General features: G+C 40.5%; 1 protein-coding gene across 2 annotated transcripts in view; it reads left to right on the top strand.

Annotated features, from left to right (window-relative positions):
- Nucleotides 1-23,393, top strand: part of EDC3 (enhancer of mRNA decapping 3) — a 41,980-nt gene extending 18,587 nt beyond the window's left edge. For both annotated transcript variants that reach the window (XM_075208227.1, XM_075208228.1), the window contains exons 4-7: nucleotides 13,381-13,722; nucleotides 19,382-19,535; nucleotides 21,241-21,458; nucleotides 22,600-23,393. In XM_075208227.1, coding sequence (XP_075064328.1) covers nucleotides 13,381-13,722; nucleotides 19,382-19,535; nucleotides 21,241-21,458; nucleotides 22,600-22,934 — 1,049 coding nt within the window. In that variant the 3' untranslated portion in view covers nucleotides 22,935-23,393. The remainder of the gene's footprint in view (nucleotides 1-13,380; nucleotides 13,723-19,381; nucleotides 19,536-21,240; nucleotides 21,459-22,599) is intronic.
- Nucleotides 23,394-24,739: the final 1,346 nt, after the last annotated feature.

Raw genomic sequence — 24,739 nt, 5'->3', positions numbered from 1 at the left:
CATCCCCATCCCATCATAAGAATCATCATCCTCATCAACAGCATTTATTTATATAGCGCCAGCAGATTCCCTAGCACTTTACATTTGGGAACAAACCGTAATATAACTATACTGGGTAATGCATACAGACAGAGAGGTAAGAGGGCCCTGCTCGCAAGCTTACAATCTATGGGACAATGGTTTGATACACAAGGGTAAGTGCTACATCATATTGAATATTTGTCCAGCTAGAATGCAAAGATTGCAAAGTATTTAGTGGGCTGTATGCTCAGTCACACAACTATGTTGGTCAGTCAGAGGGTTGTAGTCTTGTGTTAGCTGTGTAGAGAGTGGTAATAGGGTAACTTAGGGAGATTAAGAGGGTGGTAGAGGAATATTGTAAGCTTATCTGAAGTGGTGGGTTTTCAGAGAACTCTTGAAGATTTGAAGACTAGAGGAAAGTCTTACTGTGTGAGCGAGTGAATTCATAAAGTGGGTGCAGCACGAAAAAATTCCTGTAACCAGGAATGGGAGTATGGGATAAGAGTGGAAGAGAGACGCAGATCTTGTGCAGAACGGAGTTGTCTAGTTGGGAGATATTTTGAGACAAGTGAGATGTATGTTGGTGCAATTCTGTTGATGGCCTTGTATGTTAGTAGCAGAATTTTATATTGAATTTGTTGAAAAACAGGAAACCAATGAAGAGACTGACAGTGCTCAGCAGAGAAAGAATAGTTTGCAAGAAAAATCAATCTAGCTGCTGCATGCAAAATAGATTGTAGGGGCTCAAGTCTGATTTTGGGAAGACCAGTAAGGAGGGAATTTCCTAAAAATATAGAGAAGGTGAAGCCCATGAGCTCTGACAAAAGCTGTAAGCATAATCACTTATAAATCAGACTCCGCAGCACTGCAGAGCATGTCATTGTAGTGGACATTGCAGGTCTATGGTTATAAGTTGACTGGTCACTAATAATAATGTAAGGTACTGTTTAAAAGGGAGTTGGGAGTAATTTAAGGTGGCTAACCTTTTTAGTAAAAATTAAAAAAAAGTCTTTGCTATTTTATATATTCTCCTTATGTTATTAGCACTGTCCTTCCTTAAAATTGGTGCATAATGGTGCTGGGTCTGTGTTCATTATGAGGAATTACGTATTAAGATTTTTGATTTTCTCTGTTTATTTTCTGGGAGCTAGATTTAATTATTTAAAAAAACAACTTCAGTTTTTCAGTGTTTATTTAGTATTTATTTTAAACAAGTCTTTAAAATCAAAAGTGAATGGTATAATTTCTCATCGGGAGAGAAGAGGGCGCCAAGGCACAGGATTCCAGGAGACAGGGTGCTAAGGGAGAGACAGGTGCCTGGGGACAGGGAGATTTTCCAAGGACCAGGCTGCCATTGGAGCAAAAGAAAATGTGTCAGGGGACAGAGACAAATTCCAGGTAACAGGGACCCAAAGGGGGGGGGGGGTGCCATTGGACATGGAGAGGTCCTTGTAGATCTACATGCAGGAGAGGTGTAGCTTTTCTCCATAAAGCTTGACATAGCTTGTGCTAGCAGCAGATCCATTAATTTTACCACACTGCTTCCTGAATCTTAAGCGCTACGGAATATGTTGGCGCTATATAAATAAATGATGATGATGATGAATCTTACAAATATACCCGTACTATCATGGGAGGCAGCGTCATGAAGTTTTTACGCTGATCTGCTTTTGGCACAGGCTTATTCAAGCTTCACTGAGGAAATATATTTCAGGCTTTTTCAGATTTAGCCAGGATTCCCAGGAAAGCCCTTGTTTGGGTTAAAAACAGAATTCATAATTATAAGACCTTAAAATATATCCAGCTCTAGATAAACAATATACACAGTCACATCCAATTTCCATGCTCTGTGTAAAACTGCTTGGTGTGGACCTTTAATTGCACTGAAGTGCTCTGACGATATCATATTTCCTTATAATGTATACTAAGCACTACATTATCCCATATTTAGTATGTATAATTCTGTGTGTTTACGAGGTTTTGCTCATATGGTTGCTCATCCCATGCTTGTGTAAATTGGCTTTGGAGCTGCGGTTTAATGATGCAACTCTAATAAGTATTAGCGATATATTCTAAATTACTTGCAAATTACAATCCTCCCTATTTACTTGTGTTGTAAAAATATGGAACATTTTGTTCAGTCTTTAATGCACAATAAAGGAGAAAGGTGGGACTCTTTGCCACTAGATTTACTAAAATTGCACTATAATATTAAAGCCATATACAGAACGCTTCATAAATCAGGAGGCAAATACCCATTGTGTCTAAACGATATAGGGTTTTCTCTCCACCTGTTTTTTAGCAGTACCACCAACCTGTTTTAAATCCACTCTGGGAAAACAGTGATGACTGCTGTCCCCAGAATACCTGCTGACAAAGTCATGTAGACCATTTGATGGGTTTGCAGATCTGAGTCTCCCTGGTAGGTCTCCTGTCTGCTCCTAGTCATTGTAATATGCTCTGCGTCTTAGCACACTACAGTGTTTTCTTCATGATGACATACTGATTGAAATGTTGCTGCTATCACTGCTACCTAAATGCAGTGGAGTCAGCCATTTTGTGTGCGGAATCAAAATGTCTGAGAATGCAGCCTATGAATTCACTAGGAATAGTTCTCTTTAGTATATCACTGGTTCCTAACACAAAATGGCCTATTCCTCTGTGTGTAGGTTAAGGATGGGAATATCTGGTTCTTCTATACTTCTCCCTAACGCAAGCACCAAGTGCCTCCCAGTCACTGCAAAGCGTCGCCATATTTACTTCCTGCTTTGGTGGAGGCCATAGCTCAAACAAGACTAAAACATGTACATATTAACCCATTCATTTGTTTCTACCGCCCAAAGGATGATTTTATGCAGTAAACATATATTGGTAACCCGAACTGTTTTGTTTAATGGATGTAAGAAATAGCAGAAATTTCAGCTGTATTGCTGAAGGAAAAATATTCTGAATAATGAGATCAGGGCATTGGGGAGTGGGTCACGGTGGAGATATGGAACTATCTTTCTGTTCAAGAGCAGCTGTTTTCTCTCAACTGCTGTTGTCTCCTAAAGTCTCCTCAACATTAATAATGTGTTCAGAAAAATATCTAGGATTGTCTTAGCAACCAGTGATCCTTTTCGTGTTACTGTGAGTCTATATATTGGTCACTTCTCAGGTCTTTCTGACTGAAGGAGTCGCCTGCAGGCTTGGACTGGCCTGCAGGGCAGCAGGACTATCCACCGGTAGGCCCCGCCACATTATAGCCACGCCCCCTCCATTGTTAGGGAGGAGCTAAGAAAACAGCTGACTCCCAACTTGCATACAATTCATCTTTTGGACATACGCGAGAACAGGAAGGGACAGATGCGTTCCACAGTGGAACGCAGGCACCTTCCTCTCCAACAGTAACAAGCACGGACCACGAGAAACATCCTCTGATTTCAGCACACTGGGTACCCGGCCACCATCTCTATATACATCGAAACTGCAAGTAAACAAAGTTAAATTTGAAAGCATCGCAGCAATAACCATGTGATATATGTGGACAGTGATCTGAATATTTATATTGCACTAGCAGAGACTTAAAGAAATAACAATTCCCATCTACTGGACTTGTATGCTATGAACATTATTTTATTGAGATATCAGTGACTGTGTTATATCTGGATCAATGCAGCATTTATACCCACTGCCATTTGCCTCCCAGTAGCTAGACTAGTCCAGGTCTTTATACCTAGGTTTGTCTGATTTTTTATGTATGTTCAATTGATGCCATACCATATGTATGTATATAGAAATCAATGCCTCATAATATAGATACTGTGGTTTAATTGGAGTATTTTATTTGTCTATATTAATGTATTTTTATGTATTTTAACCAGGATTCAATAAATTGTGATAAAACTAACATTAAATGTTATCCCACTAATTGAACCGAGCCTCTTGCTCACAGCTTAATACAAGATATAGAAAAATACGAATTGTATTCAAGATAAAAGAATACAAATTTTATTATTAGCATTACACTTGGAATAATACATAAGTCAATGAGCGCTTAACTTTCAGTATATTATTAGTTCGTAGAGAGGGATAACCTGTGTTAATGCTGCTCTTGCAACAGTAGGGGTAGAGCGCAACTCCTCCCCCCCTCCCCGTTTTTGCCAAACACTCCCGTTAAACACACTACCACACAGGTGCAGAGAGTTGCGTCTGGGCTCTCTGAACCTGCGCGGTATTGTGTTTTTCACTTTGAGCAGGGCAGATGAGAGTGGGAGTTCCGGATATCCAACCGCCCAGAGTAGCATGAGCAGGTTAGTAACTAAGTGCGCAGTCAGCCTGTCATTTTAAAAGAGAAGGATGAGCACACTACATTCTTTATATACTACACTATGGTGCTAGCTGTCCTTCGTGGGCTGACCACTCTCCCTTTAGTGTCTGGTCTTGCCTCTATGATGGCTGGCCACACCCCCTCTGGTGGGCCCCTAGCATTGCAGTCCCCCGGTGGGCCCTTCATGCCCCAGTCCGACACTGGTCGCCTGTACTGGTTAGTTTTGATGAGGACTATTATTACGACCTTATTTTACCTGTATCAAATGTCTGTAAATAACTTGCTGATAAAATAATGCATTCCATTACATAACGCGGTTTTTTCAGACTGAATAAACGTTCATAGCATCTGAGATTACACAGACTGAGGTGAATCAGTCAAGTGCAGTAGTTTATAAAAGACTGAAAACAGAGCAGCAGGAGCATTTAACTCCCAAATGCAAAGTCCTATCTCCTGCCTGATAAGTCATTTCCCACAACTGAAAATGAACAAACTCCTTGCACGCACCCTTCCAGCAGGGGTGGTAGCAATGTTTTGTTTTGATTTTTTTTCTCTGTTTCTTCAGGGATTCATTGAAGACCTAATTCTGCCAAAGAGAGATTACTGCTTAATAAGCTCTACACATAAACAATTAGATTAAACATTGCCTTGGCAAGGGTAGACAGAGTTCATGTCTCAATGCGTGCGCTGTCTCCCAGCTCAGTCTCGCTGTCACGGAGATATAGTGCTCCAGTTCATCCCCCAGGAGGTGGGAATTCCTTCCTCAGCACGAGATGTGAACAGGTTGTAAGCCTAGGGGCACGTATGCTGTCACTCAGAAGTAGGACACCTCTGTACTTCATGTACTCTGTATATATGAAATTCCTTAAAAAAAAGTCCAGCTGTATGTAGGTACTGGTTGTTTATCACACAGTGCACTGGAGATTTCTTTTTGGTGTTTTTTTTTTTTTTTTGCAAAAGAATGTTCAACTTCAGACTCCTGAAGGGTGAAAACTTGGTTTGTTCTTTTTTTTTTTTTTTTTTATTAGTTTCTTGAACATAATTACAGTGTAGTTGTTTGTTTTGTATATTTTGCAAATATGTTGCCACATTTATTTGTGCACATGGTGTATTGCCTGCAGGCACACTCAACAAAGTCTGTTTACGTAATCGGCAGTGAACCTGATCTGTGCAATTTGGTGAACAATTTAAGTATTTAAATGTACTGTAGTGTAAAGCTGTGTAAATTATACTCCTGGGCCAATGATGGTCATTGGTCAACTTAGATTTCCATTCTAACCAATCAGATGGGGTTTTGATTGTATAGAACCATTTTTGTGGGATCACACGAGATACGATGATCTGCCGATTTTGTTAAGTGACCTAATTGGCCATTAATGCAGGGTGATCTGAACTGCAACACATGCCCCCTTCTACTAAATCGATACCAGTAGAAAATACAATGATCTTAAATCTAGAAGGAGATTACATGACTACATACTTTTATTTGACTATTGCACTTCTATCACATCTGTAAACCCTATATACTTTGTGATGGAAGAGGATATGCGAGAGTTGGGGGAAACTCATGCAGGACCTTCTCTCATTCACCACTTTCCCAATGATAATAGTCTGAACGGCTTAAATTACAATCATCACAAACTATTTACTTTCCGTACTCCTAATATTTCTTTTTTTTTTTTTTTTTTAAATACGTTTTTTTTAATAACATCTAATCTTGAACAGCATTACAGAATATAAAATTCTTGAAAGGTACATTAGTGAGATGACAAATGCACATATAAATTTAACAAGTTTAACAAATTTAGCAGTGTGTGTAACACTCTCTCACAGTGCTTTTACAAAGCGAATTCAGCTTCATATGAGCATGGTACCATAGAGATGTTATTTTGTTTTAAATTATACAAATAAAAGGAAAAAGGTAAAGAAGGGGGAGTAAGGGGATGGTATAGGGCAAAATGGGGGAAGGGAAAGAGCAGATTGGAAAGGTTAAGGGAGGGGAAGGGGAATTCACGCTTTTAAGTTTTTAGCAGAAGGTGATAATTAAATCTGGGATTTCCAGTAACAAACCGAACATGACTAGAATTGAAGTAGGGGTTGATTGCAATATGAAGCCCATGGAGACCAAGTTTTGTTGAAGGACACGGAGGAGCCCCTAAGCACGCTGGTGATATATTCCATCTGATAGGTGTGCCAGACCCAACCACAGAACATTTGGAGCGTTGGAGGAACGGGGTTCTTCCAGTGGGCAGCTATTTGGCAAGTAGCTGCACTAATTATATGCCGAAGAAGCTTATGGGTGTGTGTTGGAAGGTCTGGGAGAGGTAGAGGCAGTAATATGTGCTTAGGATCGGAGGGTATAGGAGTATCGAGTATAGTTGTTGCTAGTGCGAGAACCTCCGTCCAGAACGGGCGCAATTTGGGACAGTCCCACCAAGTGTGCAAGAAGGTGCCAGTGTGTCCACAGTCCCTCCAACATTTTGGACTTGTTTGAGGATATATGATATGGAGCCTAGAGGGGACGTAGTACCATCTATGTAGCAATTTATTGGCATTTTCTTTGATACGAACATTTATGGAGCAACGAGCTCTCCACTCATAGATATCCGACCATTCTTCTGGATCTAGGGGTGCTCCCAAATCTGACTCCCACTGCGTGTGAAAACGATCCTTGGTCTCCGTGGAGATAGGAAATAGGGCATTGTATAGCGTAGAGATTAGGCCTTTTGAGGATGGTCCTGATAGGCATTAATTCTCAAACACAGTGGGGGGCCTGGCAGACAACTGAGCCTTGACCTGTTGGTGATAGTGTCTAATTTGCAAGTATTGGTGGAACTGTCCCATCGTGAACCAGCACCGTTCAGACAATTCCGAGAACTGAGGAAACGTTAGGGTCCTTGTTATGTGGTTTAGCAGTAGCAATTTACCTTCCCTTGCCCATTTTGTGCACATAGGACGTGATAGGCCTGGTGTGAAGGCTGGATTCAACCAAAGAGGTATGAGTATCTGGGGTGCGGGGGATAGAGATGCCATTCTATTACACCGAGACCAGAGGGAGAGGGCTATTACTGGATGGGTTCGAGAGAGGGCTGGACGTTGTGCAGCTGGGAGCCAGAGGATAGAACAAATCGGTGAGCCTCCTAATAGATCTGATTCTATATCAACCCAGACCCTGGTTCCAGGTGGAGAGTGCCATTGGACACACTGAGCTAGACGTGCCGCATAATAATAATTGGGAAGATTGGGAATGCCGAGGCCACCTGCCATGGGAAAGCGTTGCAGGATACGTGCAGAGATCCTGGGTCTCTTATTTGACCAAATGTAGCGCATGATAGAAGTTTTTAGCATTTTAAAGGTAGAGGGGGGAACTTTGATGGGGAGGGTATGGAAAAGGTAGAGCAGCCTGGGGAGCAAATTCATCTTCACTGATGTAATCCGGCCCACCCAAGAGATTATCAGCTTGTCCCAGGAAATCGGGTCTTTTTTGAGGCATGCTATCAATTGGGGGTAGTTTGCTTGGTAGAGGTCTTCTACCTTTCTAGTAATCGCTACACCCAGATATTTGATACTATCGGAATTCCAGTGAAATGGGAAATTTAGCTCCAGAAGCTGCTTCAACTTCAGTGGGATATTGAGATCCAAAATATCCGTCTTGGCCGTATTGACCTTAAAGTTAGAAACTGTCGAAAAGTTATCGAGCTCCTGAAATAGATTTGGCAACGATGTTAGGGGATTAGTAATGGTGAGGAGGATATCATCTGCGTAGAGCGCAATCTTATAGATGCTGGAGGGTAGTTGTATGCCAGAGATGTCAGGGTTTTGTCGTATTTTCGAGGCCAGGGGTTCTCCGTACTCCTAATCTTAGTGAAGGCACACTGGAAAATAAAAGGAGATTTGGAAAGGAGAAAACGTATATGGTGTAAGGCGGTCAGTGATGTGACTTACCAGCTAGTGTATTAGACCTGCTGATGTTAGTAAGGAATTCACAGGACACTGATGGAGGAACAACTCAATTTAAGAACCACTAATTAAATTATTACCAAGTGGTACAATATAAGGGTACATATGCCAAATATGAAACACACTGCAGCCATTTCCTTTGATCTCAGGTGCCCCTGCAAGTGTAGGCCAAGTATAGCTTTCATCCCTGGGTTACCCATTGCGGTTTTTCTTAGTCTCTGGGAGATGGGCCCAATCTCTGATGGAGACTCCCTCAAAGAGATTCCCTTGGAATTTGGGAGTATAATAACTGAGCATGGGATTTTGAAACCGCTAATTCATTCCTCAATACCCCAACTATCTGACAAAAGGGGAATGAGCTGGATTTAAGGAGGGTCACAAGGTAGATTAAAACTGCACCAGGTTATGACTAACCTTAAAAGCAAAGCAGATATTAGATTCACTGAGTAAACTACAAATAGTTTTGACCTCTGCTATTTTGAATAAATGGTTATATGCGGCTAAATATTTTGGCTATTGATTCTGACAGGACCACAGCTTGAGTAGCTGCAATGAGAGCCACTTAGACTTCTTGGAAAGTTCCTAGCTGTGTGGCAACTCCCGCAACGAAACCCATATTCCCTTGCGGGGGGTCCCTGGTGAAGACCGGAGGCACGTTAGACTTCACACCTCCCTCTAGAGCAGTGCCAACACCAGCAGGTATTCAGTGCCTAAATCCTGTGACAACAACCATTGCCCAAGCAAGGAAAGCACTTTAAGGTTTTCATGGCCATTCATACCAGATCTAAAACTCTATCTCAACTGCATAACAACAATTTGTAGTAACTGAATGAGGGGCATATGGATTTTTTTTTTCGTTTCTTTTTCTCCTGGTGTAGGGGATTTAGTTTTAAACTCCTAGCAGTCCCTGTATGGACATCTATCATTCCTATGTGGGTACTTGTTGTTTCTATTGAAAGGTCAGAGTCGAGTCTCCTGTATTACTTTCACACCATTTATTGAGGCAGGAAAGCACTTATGAAGATAATAAGAAATATTATGAAATTCTGACTCAATTTGCCCAACTGAGATCCATGTATGTGTGAGTGAGTTTGTGTGTGTATAATATATATATATATATTTATTATTATTAAAAATAATCAGACACAATATTAATACCACCTGTCTTATGTTGTATTGGTCCTCCTTATACTGCCAAACAGCTCTGATCCGTCTAGGCATGGATTGCACGAGACCTCTGAAGGTGTCCTGTGGTATCTGGCACCATGATGTTAGCAGCAAGTTATTTTATACTTTTAGTACCTCTAAGTTGCAAGATGGGTCCTCCACGGCTTGGAGTTGTTTTTTCAGCACATTCCACAGATTCTCGATCGGATTGAGATCTGGGGAATTTGGAGGCCAATAAACGCCTTCAACTCTTGTCACGTTCCTCAAACCATTCCTGAACATTTTTTGCAGTGTGGCAAGGAACATTATCCTGCGGAAAGAGGCCACTGCGATCTGGGAATACCATTGACATGAAGGGATGAACTTCGTCTGTCAAAGTAACATCCACATGAATACCACAGGGTCAATGCTATTTGGCGGCACGAGGGGGACCTACACAATATTAGGCAGGTGTTTCACTGTTGTGGCTGATCCATATAGAGTACTGTGCAAAAGTTTTAGGAAGTGTTGGAATAATTGTTGCAAAGTAAGAATGCTTTTAAAAATAGAAGTGTTAATAGAATATTTTTTATCATTTAACAAAATGTAAAGTGAATGAACAGAAAAGAAATCTAAATCAAATCAATATTTGGTGTTACCACCCTTTAACTTAAAAACAGTATCAATGCATCAATTCTTCTAGGTACTTGCACACAGTCTTTGAAGGAACTCGGCACGGAGGTTGTTCCAAACATCTTGGAGAACTAACCACAGATCTTCTGTGGATGTATGTTTGCTCAAATCCTTCTCTTTGTGTGATCCCAGACAGACTCGATGAGGTTGAGTTTAGGGCTCTGTCGGGGCCATATCATCACTTCTTGGATTCCTTGTTCTTTACGATGAAGACCGTTATTAATGACATTGGCTGGTTTCTTGTCCTGCTGCAGAATAAATTTTAACCCAATCAGACGCCTCCCTGGTGGTATTGTATGATGGATAAGTACCTGCCTGTATTTTTCAGCATTGAGGACACCATTAATCCTGAGCAAATCCCCAACTCCTTTTGTTGAAATGCAGCAGCAAACTTGCAAGGAGCCTCCACCTTCCTACACTGTTGCCTGCAGACACTCATTATTGTACCGCTCTCCAGCTATTTGGCTCAGATCTGGAAAAATAGTGGGACCCTGGTACATCCATCTACTGTTCGGAGAAGTCTGGCCAGAAGTGGTCTTCATGGAAGAATTGCGGCTAAAAAGCCAACCATCGAAGTGGAAACAAGGCCAAGCGACTCAACTATATACGAAAAGATAGGAACTGGGGTGCAGAGAAATAGTACCAGGTGCTCTGGACTGATGAGTCAAAATGTTAAATATATGGCTGTAACAGAAGGCAGTTTGTTCACTTCTATTTTTGAAAGTATTGTTACTTTGCAGCATTTATACCACACCTGCCCAAAACTTTTGCACAATATTGTGTATAGTGTGTTTATATATATATATATATATATATATATATATATATATATATATATATATATATATATATATATATATATTATGTATAATTATAGAGACAGAAGTATTGGGCTACACCTGTTATTTATTGAACTGATGTGCTTCAGTCAGACCAGTTGCCAGGGGTGCTTAAAATCAAGCTGCTAGCTATGCAGTTTCCATTTGCATTTGTGATACAAATGTGTTGTTGGGAAATGGATCGTTCTGAAGAGCTCAGTGACTTCCAGCGTGCTACTGTAATAGGATGCCACCTTTGCAATAAGACTCTTTCTGAAATTTCATCCCTGCTGGATAATCCATGGTCAACTGTAAGGGATATTCTTAGAAAGTGGAAGTGTTTAGGAACAACAGCAACTCAGCCATGAAGCAGAAGAACACGTAAAATCACAGAGTGGGGTCAACGACTGCTAAGGAGCATGGTGCGTAAAAGTCGTCAACGCTCTGATGATTCCATAGCTGAAGACTTTCGAACTTCAACTGGCATTAATGTAAGCACAAAAACTGTGCGGTTGGAGCTTAATGGAATGGATTTCCATGGCCGAGCAGCTGCATGCAAGCCTCACGTCTCCAAATCCAATGCCAAGCGTCAGATGGAGTGGTGTAAAGCACACCGGCACTCTACTGTGGAGCAGTGCAAACGCGTTCTGTGGTGTAACAAATCGCGCTTTTCTGTTTGACAGTCAGGTGGGCTAGTCTGGGTTTGGCGGATGCCGGGAGAACGTTACCTGCCTGACTGCATTATGCCATCTGTGAAGTTTGGTGGAGGAGGGATAATGGTATAGGGCTGTTTTTCAGGATTTGGGCTAGGCCCCTTATCTCCAATAAAGGACAATCTTAATGCTTCAGGATACCAATTCATTTTGGACTATGCTATGCTTCCAACTTTGTGGCAACAATTTGGGATAGGGCCTTTTCTATTCCAACATGACTGTTCCCCAGTGCGCAAAGCAAGGACTACAAAGACACGGTTTGATGAGTTTGGTGTGGAAGAACATGACTGGCCTGCACAAAGCCCTGACCTCAACCCCATCGAACAACTTTGGGATGAACTGGAATGGAGATTGTGAGCCATGCCTTCTCGTCCAACATCAGTGTCTGACCTCATAAATGCTCTAAAGAATGAATGGGTACAAATTCCCACAGACACACTCCAATGTCTTGTGAAAAGCCTTCCGAGGAAAATTGGAAGCTGTTAACGCTGTAAAAGGGGGACCAACTTCATATTAAAGTATATGTATGTAAAAAAAAATGTCGTTACAGTCCCTGTTGGTGCAGTGGTCAATCGTCCGAATACTTTTGTCCACATAGAGTATATACAACTTTTTTCTGTTATATTCTTTGTGTAACTGGCAGTTGTACTGCCTTGCTATGCATCGCTTTCTCTGTACTAGGTATGCCCAATTTATGCTGTCTGTTTATTGTGTTATCTGATGATGTTTGCTGTCTCCACATTGTGTGGCTCTGCGGACCCTTTGTTGTGGTGCCTTTTTAGCATTAAAAACATAAAATTATTATCATTTAATGATGAGTTTTGGATTTTTTTCGTTTTATACTGTACAGTCATTAGCCTTTTTAACTTACAACTTGATCATTGGTCACAGCAGCCTGAGTAACCTAAAAATGAAAGCCATCTTACAGATGGAAGCAATATCTTTTGTAGCCCTTCATTTGTTGTTGAATCCACAGTAGATAAAATTATTTCTGAGGTTTCCCCTATTTGCTTTGTGTAAAAGAATGTAAAAATGCCCAAACGCAGTCTACAGTGTAAAGACCTCCGTGTTTACTTCGCTGGTTCATGTGCTTTCCTTTTGAACTTCCATGATTCCAGTGCACATAGTGTGACTCAGCATGTGCCCTTACTTACTACGGGTCCCTTAAGGACAACAGATTGTATCTATTTGCTACTGGGATCTGCTTGAAAGTCAGATCTGCATGTATGGGATGTGTTTGAAGAGCACAGTAGAGTGAGTGAGTGCAATATGTAACAACATGAATTGGTGTCAAGTCATTTTAATAAACTCTGCCCTAAGGACATAGTGTACTAATGTCAGGATCTCACGGCAAGCAGTTAATCTGGACATACAGAGGTGCATTTGTGTAGCTATAGTTAAAGCTTGTATTGTTCACATTGCAACTTGTTCATTGTAACATTCCATGATTCCAATGTAAACTACAGAATTACACAAAGGGGTAAATGTATCAAGCTGAGAGTTTTCCAGCGGGTTTGAAAAGTGGAGATGCTGCCTATAGCAACCAATCAGATTCTAGCTATCATTTTGTAGAATGTACTAAATAAATGATAGCTAAAATCTGATTGGTTTTTCAAACCCGCCGGAAAATTCTCAGCGTGATACATTTACCCCAGTGTGTTTATCAACATTATGTGTGTGATTGTATTCACAAGTATATTTTTCTCTATCTTTTTCTTAGGGTCTTCAAGCAGCCGGTATCCAAATCAGGTGACCCCTAAGAAGAGTGGTCCTAAGAATGGGCAACATAAGGCTCGAGATGATGAGTGCTTTGGAGATGAGTTGGAGGAGATTCCAGACACAGATTTTGACTTTGAGGGGAACCTTGCTCTCTTTGACAAAGCAGCTGTCTTTGAAGAGATAGACACTCATGAGAGAAGAGGGGCAGGAGGAGCGAGGTCACGTGGGACCCCAAATGAAAGACCCCCAACTTACAAACATGATGAGAACATACTTGAGTCTGAGCCAATTGTATATAGGAGGATTATAGTACCACAGCCAGGTGGAAAGGAATACTGCACAGGTAAAAGACATTGGTAAAGCTGGCACAGAATGTTTGGACCATAAAGCAGAGCAATATCTGATGATCTGATCTAAACTGATTGGATGATTATTGAGCATGTGGTCAGAATATGAGCACTATTGACTTGAGTATGCAGTTCTTTTTCGATCTACAGGTAGTGTTGTAGTACGGAAGGGATGCAAGCATTTTGCCTGAACCATCCAGTTTGGCTAACCTGGTTTGACAATAAGATTAGGAATCTTATTGAAAAACTTGTTGTTTGGACATGTCAGTCTGTACAAATGTGTACTGTATGTACAGTTCTTTTTAAATATGTTTAAAGCAGGTTCAATAAATAGTAGGAGTCCGGGTGTTTATAGACTGGGTGCCACCTTGCAGCCAGTACAGGTGGGTCATTTTTCTAAACTTAGGAGCCAGTAAGGCTTAGGAAAATGATCCATCTGTTCTGCCTGTGAGGTGGCTGTCTGTCTAAAAACACCCTGTCCAAGTCTGTTACTCTGATGATAAAGAGTCTCCTTGTCTCCTGTCTGTAGCCACTAATGAGAGCACAGCAAATTTTTACTTATTGATAGGCAAATGTCTGCTTACGCTTTTTTCTTTATTTTCTTTCCCACTGTACCCTGTGTTTATACACGTCATCACTTGCAGGTTCCATCAGGTCACTGATGCAATTGGGCCGCCTCCTTCACTGCTTGCTGGCACTCTTGTTACGTTTAGCAAAAAGAAATGGAAAGGGCCTAATCTGGTTATTTATTTTTATCCATCCCTGCAGTGAGAGAACCAGGCTGGTCATGCAATGCTTGCAACCGGGACAGAAGAGATACAGGGGACCTGGGATGGCCCAATGCCTCTTGTAGACAACATACATGTGCAAATGCATAGCATTTATATTCATTTTTTACATGCTGTGTACACATGCGTTTTTTTGATGCACAAGAAAGGCCAATAAGTAATTGGCCTAAGACAGCCCCAGACATTCCATAGATGACCTTATCAAATGTACTATTAAAAGAGAGAGAGCAAGATGCTCAACTATTATCAAAACAAACATTAGGCTATATAGTGGTTGAAATTTCTTAGAGGACCTGCCAGCAGGTGCTTTGATGATGGTTGACCCTTTCTGTATTAACCCATTGCAAAGTGATATATGGTATAAAAGCTCTGTCCTCACCAAACAATTTTTCAATTATGCGATGTCTCATTAATACAGTGCTTTAGTATGTACTGTATTCATGTTCTTGAGTGGCTTCATTAGCTAAGTCATCTATAGGCTTCAGTATTTATTAATGTAGTCCGTGGATTTGCATGCTATAAAAATGTACAGTCATGGCCAAAAGTTTTGAGAATGACACAAGTATTGGTTTTCACAAAGTTTGCTGCTTTAGTGTATTTAGACCTTCTAGTCAGATGTGGATATGGTATACGGAAGTAAAATTACAAGCATTTCATAGGTGCGAAATGCATTTATTGGCAATTACAATAAGTTTATGCAAAGAGTCAATATTTGCAGTGTTGACCCTTCTTTTTGAAGACCATTGCAGATCGCCCTGGCATGCTGTCAGTCAACTTCTGGGTCACATGCTGACTGATGGCCACCCATTCTTGCCTAATCAATACTTGGACTGTGAGTTTTTGTTTGTCCACCCGTCTCTTGAGGATTGACCACAAATTCTCAATGGGATTAAGGTCTAGGGAGTTTCCTGGCCATGGATCCAAAATTTCGATGTTTGATCCCCGAGCCACTTAGTTATCATTACTACCTTATGGCAAGGTGCTCCATCATGCTGGAAAATGCATTGTTTGTCACCAGACTGTTCTTGGCTGGTTGGGAGAAGTTGCTCTTGGATGTTATGGCACCATTCTTTATTCATTACTGTGTTCTTAGGCAAAATTGTGAGTGAGCCTACTCCCTTGGCTGAGAAGCAACCCCACACATTGATCGTCTCAGGATGCTTTACTGTTGGCATGACGCAGGACTGATGGTAGCGCTCACCTTTCCTTCTCCGGACAAGCATTTTTCCAGATGACCCAAACAAGCTGAAAGGGGATTCATCAGAGAAAATGACTTCATCCCAGTTCTCAGCAGTCCAATCCCTGTACCTTTTGCAGAATATCAGACTGTCCCTGATGTTTTACCTGGAGAGAAGTGGCTTTTTTGCTGCCCTTCTTGACATCAGGCCATCCTCCAGAAGTCTCCGCCTCACTGTGCGAGCATATGCACTCACACCTGCCTGCAATATGCTTGCCTGTAAGGCCCTCTTTGTGCAAAGCAATGATGGCTGCACGTGATTCCTTGCAGATAACCATGGTTAACAGAGGAAGACCAATGATTTCAAGTACCACCAGCCTTTTGAAGCTTCCAGTCTGTTATTCTAACTCAATTAGCATGACAGAGTGATCTCCAGCCTTGTCCTCATCAACACTCTCACCTGTGTTAATGAGAGAATCACTGACCTGATGTCAGCTGGTTCTTTTGTGACAGGGCTGAAATGCAGTAGAAATGTTGTTTTTGGGATAAAGGTCATTGTCATGGTAAAGAGGGACTTTGAAATTAATTGCAATTCACCTGATCACTCTTCACGACATTCTGGAGTATATGCAAATTGCCATCATAAAAACTGAGGCAGCAAACTTTGTATAAAATAATAATTGTGTCATTCTCAAAATTTTTGTCCATGACTGTAAAGCTTTAGTCGTATGATAAACTGGCCTCTGCTGCAGTTCGCCTTGGGTGGCATTACCATGACAGAATGCTTGGTGCTTATTTTACTTCATAAAAGTACACCTGAATAGAGTCGCAAGCCAGGCTTTTGCCATTATGTATAACATAAATATATTGTCCATTATTTTGAGGGTAAACTCCACTAGTTCCAAGCATTCCTCGCAGTCTATTAGATGTTTCACTTTGCTACACATAGACACAATTGCTTGAAGTACTCAACACTTTTAAAAATCCTCCATTTCATTGTTTTGCTCCTTTGTATTTTTACCCAGAAGTCACTAGCTGGCTGGTTCCTTCTGACCTATAATCGTGTACTTGCATCTCCAAATTTTCCATCCACATCTTCAGAGTATCTTGTGTAATTAAAACATTTGCATTTAACAGGCTCTGTTAACAAAACTGTGAAATAGGTTTTGGGATTGTAACTTTAACATAACATGTCTAACTCCAATATCAATGTTCAAGGTAGAAAATAAATTACTGGGGTATTGTGTGTATCACAGTTGACCCTTGCCCCTTCCCACAGTGTGAATGATTGCTTTGTATGTGTGTTGCGTGTTAAGAGCTGCTCAATCGATATCTGCCTAGCTTCACTACCAGCTGTAAAATCTCATAGTAAAACTTTTGCAAACAGATCCCCCCCGCCCTCCTCCTTTCTGGGCCTCTTTAATTGCTTGGCTTCCTGAGCAGCCAACCCCCCCACCCCCTAGCTTCCTATCCCAAGCATGCTTCATTTTGGCTTTATTTCAGTCTGTTTAGAATAACACACAGTGCTTGGTCTTGCCAGTCGCCCCTCCCCACAAGCCCATGTTTTACTTCATTTTTGTATGTTTATCTTCACCTTCCAATTGCCTCCTCTCCCCTAGGAGCTTGTGTTCCCTCTCTTTACCCCAGTACCAGTTTACATTACATCCCTTATTACTAGAGGTGTACTGTGACTTGAACTGCCTTGCGTGTGTGAGGCAGGAGGCGTTACTACTTTACTTGCACACATGTCACCCAGTAATTAAAAGTTTAAACATTAGCTTTAGATTCTCCCTCATTGCGTGACAGGACTATTTCCTTCACCCTCTCCTTCCCTCATTAGGTTGTGTGCTAAACACTGCTTCTTCTCGCCAAAAGTCAAAGGGTTAAACACTGTGCCTGCCAGTTCCTGGAAGTTGCCTTCCTGGTATAGAGTGAGCGTGCCAGCGGGATAGTGCTGTGTGGCACGCAAGGTGTTAGGATAGTAGCACGGAGATCTGTTATTAAATATAATTACATAATGTATATCATTCAAGAGGTGTCAGGATTTTAGCTTTGGTTGTGGGCAGAGAAAAAATGATTATTGTGCACTGCAAGGAAAAAAAATGCTGTTACACAATTTAAATTGGGTCAGTCGTGAGAGGTACATTATTAGCAAACATTTGTAGAATTTTTAACATTTTTCATTGAACTGTTTATCATACCAATTGTTCGTGTCCTATGTCATTTTATGGGGACATTTGCAAAAGAAGAAGCTGGCAAAGAAAACTGAATCTCGGTCTTATCATCGGCTTCCACTTAACTTTTTCAGAAGAAGTCAATAATTGGTTATCCTGAAAACCTGCACAGCTTGCGAGACTAGAGGCCAGGATTTACAGTGACCATTCTAGATGTGAGAGTTTCTATTCATGTGCAGCTACCGTCAGGCATGGAAAGCGATTTTTGCACAATTGAGGGAATGAATGATTGAGCTCTTGACCAGATAAGATGGGTAGATCATCTTGCCCGGTTATGAAGGTGTTAAGTAAAAGATTTAGCTGCCCTGAGGAACTTGGTGGATGAATGAGCACCCGTGTGAATGGAGGATGCGTTGCGTGTGACCAGGGAACAGCTGGGGAGAGCAGGTGCAGCTGGAGTAACCTGTCTGACAACTCTTTATCCTTTTTTCATTCATGTACAGTGTTCATGTCAACAAACCTCAGCACACTCAAGGAAATCTAATCAATATTTGGCCATTTTTAACACCTTGTATTGTGGAGACTTCCGCTTGTGGGATGTACAGATTGTGCATCAATTGGTTTCAGACTTTAATCTCCAGAGATGCAGTTTTTAAGGCCAAGCAGACTCATTCACATTACAGCAGAATAGTTACCTAATACTTGTACTTGTGTCTCTTTCAAATGTTCTTTGTGCTCCTTTAATATTATGAGATGTTTGTTCAATATTAAAATCATGTATTATATTTTTTGTTATAGATACAATACTTTGTTCTAATAAGAACAGCTGAATTTTTTTATGTACTTTACTTCATTATTTTCTGTAGCATTTTTTAATCCTGTTCCTCCTCCACTAATTACCAAAAGGCTGGAGGTACAGAAGGACAGAAGGGTAGAACTTTGGCTGATGGTCAATCCCAAGTACATAACGTGAGGAGTAGGTACAGTTGAGCCAAAAGTTGCCAGCTGCCTTTATCTGAGGTGAGAGGCTTGGCTATATGCCTTGGCTCTTGTGCCAATTCCTAATCACAGCTGCCAGGCATTCGTGCAATAGAACAACAGACTCTGCTCCCCGTGTGACTGGGGTGGCACCCATAGTCATGCATAGTCTACAGAGTGTTGCACGCAACTCTGGGAATGTATGAGTGGACAAAAGACACTGTTACATCGTTTCCTCTCTGTGTGCCTGTCTGACTACTTATTCAATTTATCAAAGTATACTGTGAATGCATCATATAATACCATAGAATTCCATCCTTTTAACCTGCAAATTGTTCCAATGTCGTATGTATTATTCAGTCACGCACCATGTACAGCAAGACTTTTCTAAAGTGTACCATGGGGAGATCGTTATTGATTTTATAATCTTTTTACATCTATTATCCATCTTCTTACAACCAGTTTCTCCTGTGTGTTGCACTGTACATACCCTTGTGTCCTCTTTGCATTTAATCTTGATGGACTTTATATCCCACAGATTCAGGTCTGGTGGTTCCCAGTATCTCCTATGGCTTGCACAAGAAGTTGTTGACCGTGGCTGAGAAACATGGCTTGTCAGTGGAGAAACGGTTGGAAATGTCAGGAGTTTGTGCCAGTCAGATGGCACTCACATTGCTCGGTGGACCCAACAGGTGAGCTGGTGATACATTGCTGGGCCAAGTTATGCTTATGTAAAAAAAAAAATCACTCATATTACATGGTGATAGTGGTCATTCTCACACGTTTTTGTGGATTGATCAGATTTTGTAGGTTGTTGATTAGAAACTGTTTTTGTTTCTGATGGATTTGATACATATATAGAAATCATCAGGAATGTAATGGTACAATGCACTTATGCTGCACACTTTTCTCCTTTTGCGGATTGCACATTTCATGGGCTGATTTTAGCCGTGAATGGAGATACCCTGCAGTTGCTGACTGTATGTAGTTATGTGGAAGTGACTGATTGTGGGTGTGCGTATAGCCAAACTGTTGGCATCCGTGGGACTTGCAATATACTGAAAAAACTGAAATTATTTATTTTCCTTGAATTGTATATCTGTGTGTTTAGGAAGCAGGAAAGGGTTCCTGACAACTTTGCAGAGAGGAGGCGGCAATTTTGTTGGCTTAGCCCAATTCAGCCCTTCAATTTACTAGTTGTCAGTAATGGGTACATTTGAAGCACTACAAACAGCCGTTTCTTTAGGGAAGATATGAATATTAAATTTCTTTATAATGAAGTAAAACTGAAGCTGGTGTTTGGTTTCCCATGTGTCATCCCCCATCACAATCATAGTCAAGAAGAGTGAACCAGATTACATTTCACCCCCTATTCATTGTATCAATGTTTAACCCACAGAAGTTAATGTCTACTTTTAAAACTGGTGCTTGAATACCACACATGCAAGATAAGAAAAGAGGAATGAAGCCAGTTATACAGCCAGGACTCAATTCCCCACTGTTAAATTGATACAAGTCTGCCTGGAATGTTCTTTTCACACGCAATGCAGATCCTCTGCTCTGCTCTCTTCCTGCTCTCACACTACTCTGGTAATACCAGTTCTGCAGAGGTGTACAGAGTACAAAGCAATTTAGCTTGGTCGTGCTTTGCAAGCCTTGCGTGTGTATAAACAAGCACAGATAAATTACTAGGTGTGGGCTGGTCTTCGTACTGTGAATAAACCGGATATCATTACTGCTGCATGAAACACACCGAGATCTCACGGGATTTAACATTTCAATACACATTTACTGTCTCGTAACATAAACATTGAAGTCATTGTGCAAATAAAATGTCCACTCATTTGTTTTGCATTTAAGTATAGTTATTGTAGTTGCCTACAATATGCAGACGAACAGAGTCATTAATCTCCTATCGCTGAACAACAGCTTTCAGTGTAATCCATAACAAGGTTGCATAAGATGTTAAGAAATATTTTTAAATGCTCAGTCCACCCAAACCTACAATTTTGAATCTCGGTGTAATTAAGGAAAAATAAAATGCAAAGTGTCCCTTACCTGTGCTCCAGCAAAAGCCTGATTTGGCAGGTTTTTAAAAACTTCAATTTCTTCACATGACTATTGTTAGTCCATGGCCAGCACAATTTATGTACTGGCCATGAGGGAATCCGTATTTCTCTGCAAGAAATTGTTCTCTTCGTACTTCAGATTGAAATTCTACAATTTCCCAGCAAGAGGTTCTCCGACCCATGCAGACTAAATGTTTGAGACTTAACAATATGCAGTATTTTTTTTTATTTTTATTTTTTTTAAGCAATTTGATATTTATTATGCAAGCAATTATGCAGTTTATTTGTCTGATTTGTATTGCTCACTACTGTCTCTTTATATCCATAGGCTGAATCCTAAAAATGTGCATCAGCGACCTACTGTGGCCCTTCTCTGTGGACCCCACATTAAAGGGGCTCAGGGTATAAGCTGTGGCCGGCACTTGGCCAATCATGACGTAGATATTATCCTTTTTCTACCAAATTTTGTAAAGATGTTGGAGTCTGTTACCAATGAATTAAACTTGTTCTGTCGGACAGAAGGCAAGCAGGTGTCAAATGTTAAAGGTCCGTGCTTTACCTGGATCAAAGAATCATAAAGAGTTTTGTGTCTTCAAAAGCAATTCATTCATGTTTTCCAGATCACCTAACATCAGCACAGGTGTCATAGGTCCACCCCAATGCTTAATGTTTGGCAAGGTGTTCTTTTCTTTAAATTCTTCACCTGTTTATCTCCAAATGTATCTTTTATGGTTGTGGCCAAAAAGTTTAATTTTCTTTTTATCAGTCTAAAACTAACTAGCTTATCTTAGGTGTTTTGCTTAATTCAGACACTGACTTTGTGATGTCATAGGTAAGGATTCCTTCTGAAATCTCTTCCATGCAGATCATTTTTTAGAGTAAGCAATTTGTTTTAATGGAGGACACTCCATTTGACCCTCAGTGCAGTGAACGCAAGTATTTGGGACATGCTACTTCCAAGATCTCGGTTATGATTCTCCATAGACAGTGCAAAATCAATGAAAATCTTCCTATTTTACTATACTGACCAATTGCACATGATAGTTCCTTGTTTTATTTATTGAATAGAACTATTTAACTCTTTCCCCCCCCCCTCCCCAAAACAAATAATAAGATAAATATCCAAGTTTCATTTGCATCATGGTAAGTGTAACTTACTGAGGTCTACTCAGACAGTACTGCTCTTGGTGTGCTTAGATTAAGCTGCTCAACAGTTTTATGGGGACATGGTCACCAATCCAAGTTTTAAAAGCTAAAAACAAAACAACAGCGTTAATTTGCAAAATGACAGTTCCTGTGTGCAGAAGGTTGGCTGTTAGAGATTTAGAATAATCCTGGGGACAAGGCTGAGCAGGCTCTATCAACTAGTGTATTTTTAGGTTGAATTTGTCAAAGCCACAAGCAGAAGTAGTGTTACTCTCTAAATGTGGCATAAGAAATATGCAAAAATAAAGAATTGATAGGAAATCTAGAAATCTATTCCTGAGTCCTGTACTGCCATCTTGTGTTAAAATATAAAACTTCTGTTCTAAATCAAGAAGGCATGTAATTCTGCCTTCACCTGTAAGCCAACATATATATTACTAAACACATATGAACAGTGATATATTTTATTTCTTCCCACAATACAGATGTTGTAATTCTTCCACATTGGTGCACAAGATGACTCTCTTCTCTTCTTTTCTAGAACTGCCGGATTGCCCTGTAGACTTGGTAATTAATTGTCTGGACTGCCATGAAAATGCCTTCTTATGTGACCAGCCATGGTACAGAGCAGCTGTAGACTGGGCTAACCAGAACCGAGCCCCAGTGCTGAGCATTGACCCTCCCGTCACTGACCAAGAGCAGGGTATCCATGCCAAGTGGTCACTGGAGCTGGGTCTCCCACTACCCCTTGGGGAGCAGGCTGGACGGGTGTACCTGTGTGACATTGGTATTCCCCAGAAGGTGTTCCGGGAAGTGGGCATCAGCTATCATTCACCCTTTGGCTGCAAGTTTGTTATCCCTCTACACTCCATGTAGGAATGATGTAACCAGTCAGCCTGTGCCAGCTTCACAAACACACTTCAAGATGCTGCCTTAATGACAAGGGCACAAACCTGCCATAATTTTCTTTCTCAACCCAAGTGAAAATAGCTGTGTGTGCAGAACAGAGCATTCCTGACAGCGAGGATGGTGATAGAAATGTTGGTGGCTTTTTGGGAAACAATTTTAATATTATTTTTGTCACTTTTTCTTGCACCAGCCAAATCAAACAATATTTCTGAGGAACATATTTCCGAAAGATAGAAGTAAAGGAAAGAGTGTTGTTTTTTTATTTTTTTTTATTATTGTGTTCTCCTGTTCTGTTCCTGCTTTCACACTCCTTGGAAGGAAAAAAATGTTGTTACTGTGTAGCTTTACCAGCTGTCCAATGTCTCCACCATTTACTCACTTGAGTGATGTGGTATTTACCAAATGAAGCACTTGGCGTTGTGTGTACTTTTGTATTTTTTTATTTTATTTGAAGAGGGGAAAGATGGCTCTAATTCAGCTATACAGATTGCATGTGAGCTATTCAACCTGAAATGCTTCAGTTGGGGAAGGAAAATATTTGATATAACATTGAACTCACTACATCAGAATTTACATACACAGCGTTAGCTATAATTCATATACATGAGCTGCTATTTCTAGAATGACTCCCCAAGATGAATAAGCGCTTATAAACCATCTAGCCGTAATAAGAAAGTAATAAATACTACCGATCAGTTTGGAAAATATATTTCATTGATGCAAGGCTTTGTGGAAAATAACGTAAGGACGCACACACATATATACAAATCCACATGTGCGCAATGCTAAATGATTGCAGCCTTTCCGTGATCTCTTCATAGCTCTGTAAAATGTATATAGCTTCAAAATCATCTTTGATTATTTTGTAGTTGCTTATGGGTAAGTACTGTTTAAATTCTTGCATTATTATTATGTTTAACTTCGCATGCCAGCCTGTACAGTGGCAATTACATTCATGTATTTTAATGTACTGTTTGTAATTGACCTACATAGCACTACGGCAATTCATTATCTGTATCTTTTTTTAACTTGCTTAAGTTTGAGTCATTTTTCAATATTTCCAATATTGCAACTTAATCTAAACTATTATGTGGGCTGTACATGTCCATTTTAGTCCTTCCTACGTTATATATTATCTACCATGATGTTTTATCTTACAATCCATGATTCCTCCAAAAATATCTGCAAGTCTGAACCTGACATACCAAAAACTTTAAAAAAAAAAAGTGTAAGTAAAGTCAGTGGAAAATTATTGAAGCATAACATGAACAGTGGATAGACCTCTCCGGGTGCTACCATATAATTCACATTTGCAAAGTACATAGGACTAACGTATCACAAGTCCAATAGTTGATATACAGATCCAATACAATGATTAGTTCATTCTTAATCCAATCCACAGAATTGATGAATACGATTCTTTTATAGTGCCGATATTGTCCAGTGATTACAGATTTAGCCGATGGTAATAGCATATAGTAAAGTTCTTTTTCTCCACTGGAGTAATCGCAAACTTCAGGAAACACAGCGGTCAGTGACAAGCTGGAGGTGTAGAGTAGCCAACACATTTCGACCTTCCACAGGTCTTTGGCAAGGCATAATATGCCTTAATAAGGCATTTTACGTTTAGGGTATTTTTTTTTTTTTTTTGTAAAACTTCAAAGGGTAGGCAGGAAAGCTGATATTAGATACAAAATGTACTTCAGACCTAATCCATTTTTAGGAGTAGGTATGCGATAAGCCAGGAGGGAAAGCGAGATTATCCCATAGTG

The sequence above is a fragment of the Mixophyes fleayi genome, chromosome 4, assembly GCF_038048845.1.
Source record: "Mixophyes fleayi isolate aMixFle1 chromosome 4, aMixFle1.hap1, whole genome shotgun sequence".
NCBI classification, from domain to species: domain Eukaryota; kingdom Metazoa; phylum Chordata; class Amphibia; order Anura; family Limnodynastidae; genus Mixophyes; species Mixophyes fleayi.
The sequence above is the reverse complement of the archived record's forward strand: the minus strand, read 5'-3'. Positions and strand labels throughout refer to the sequence as shown.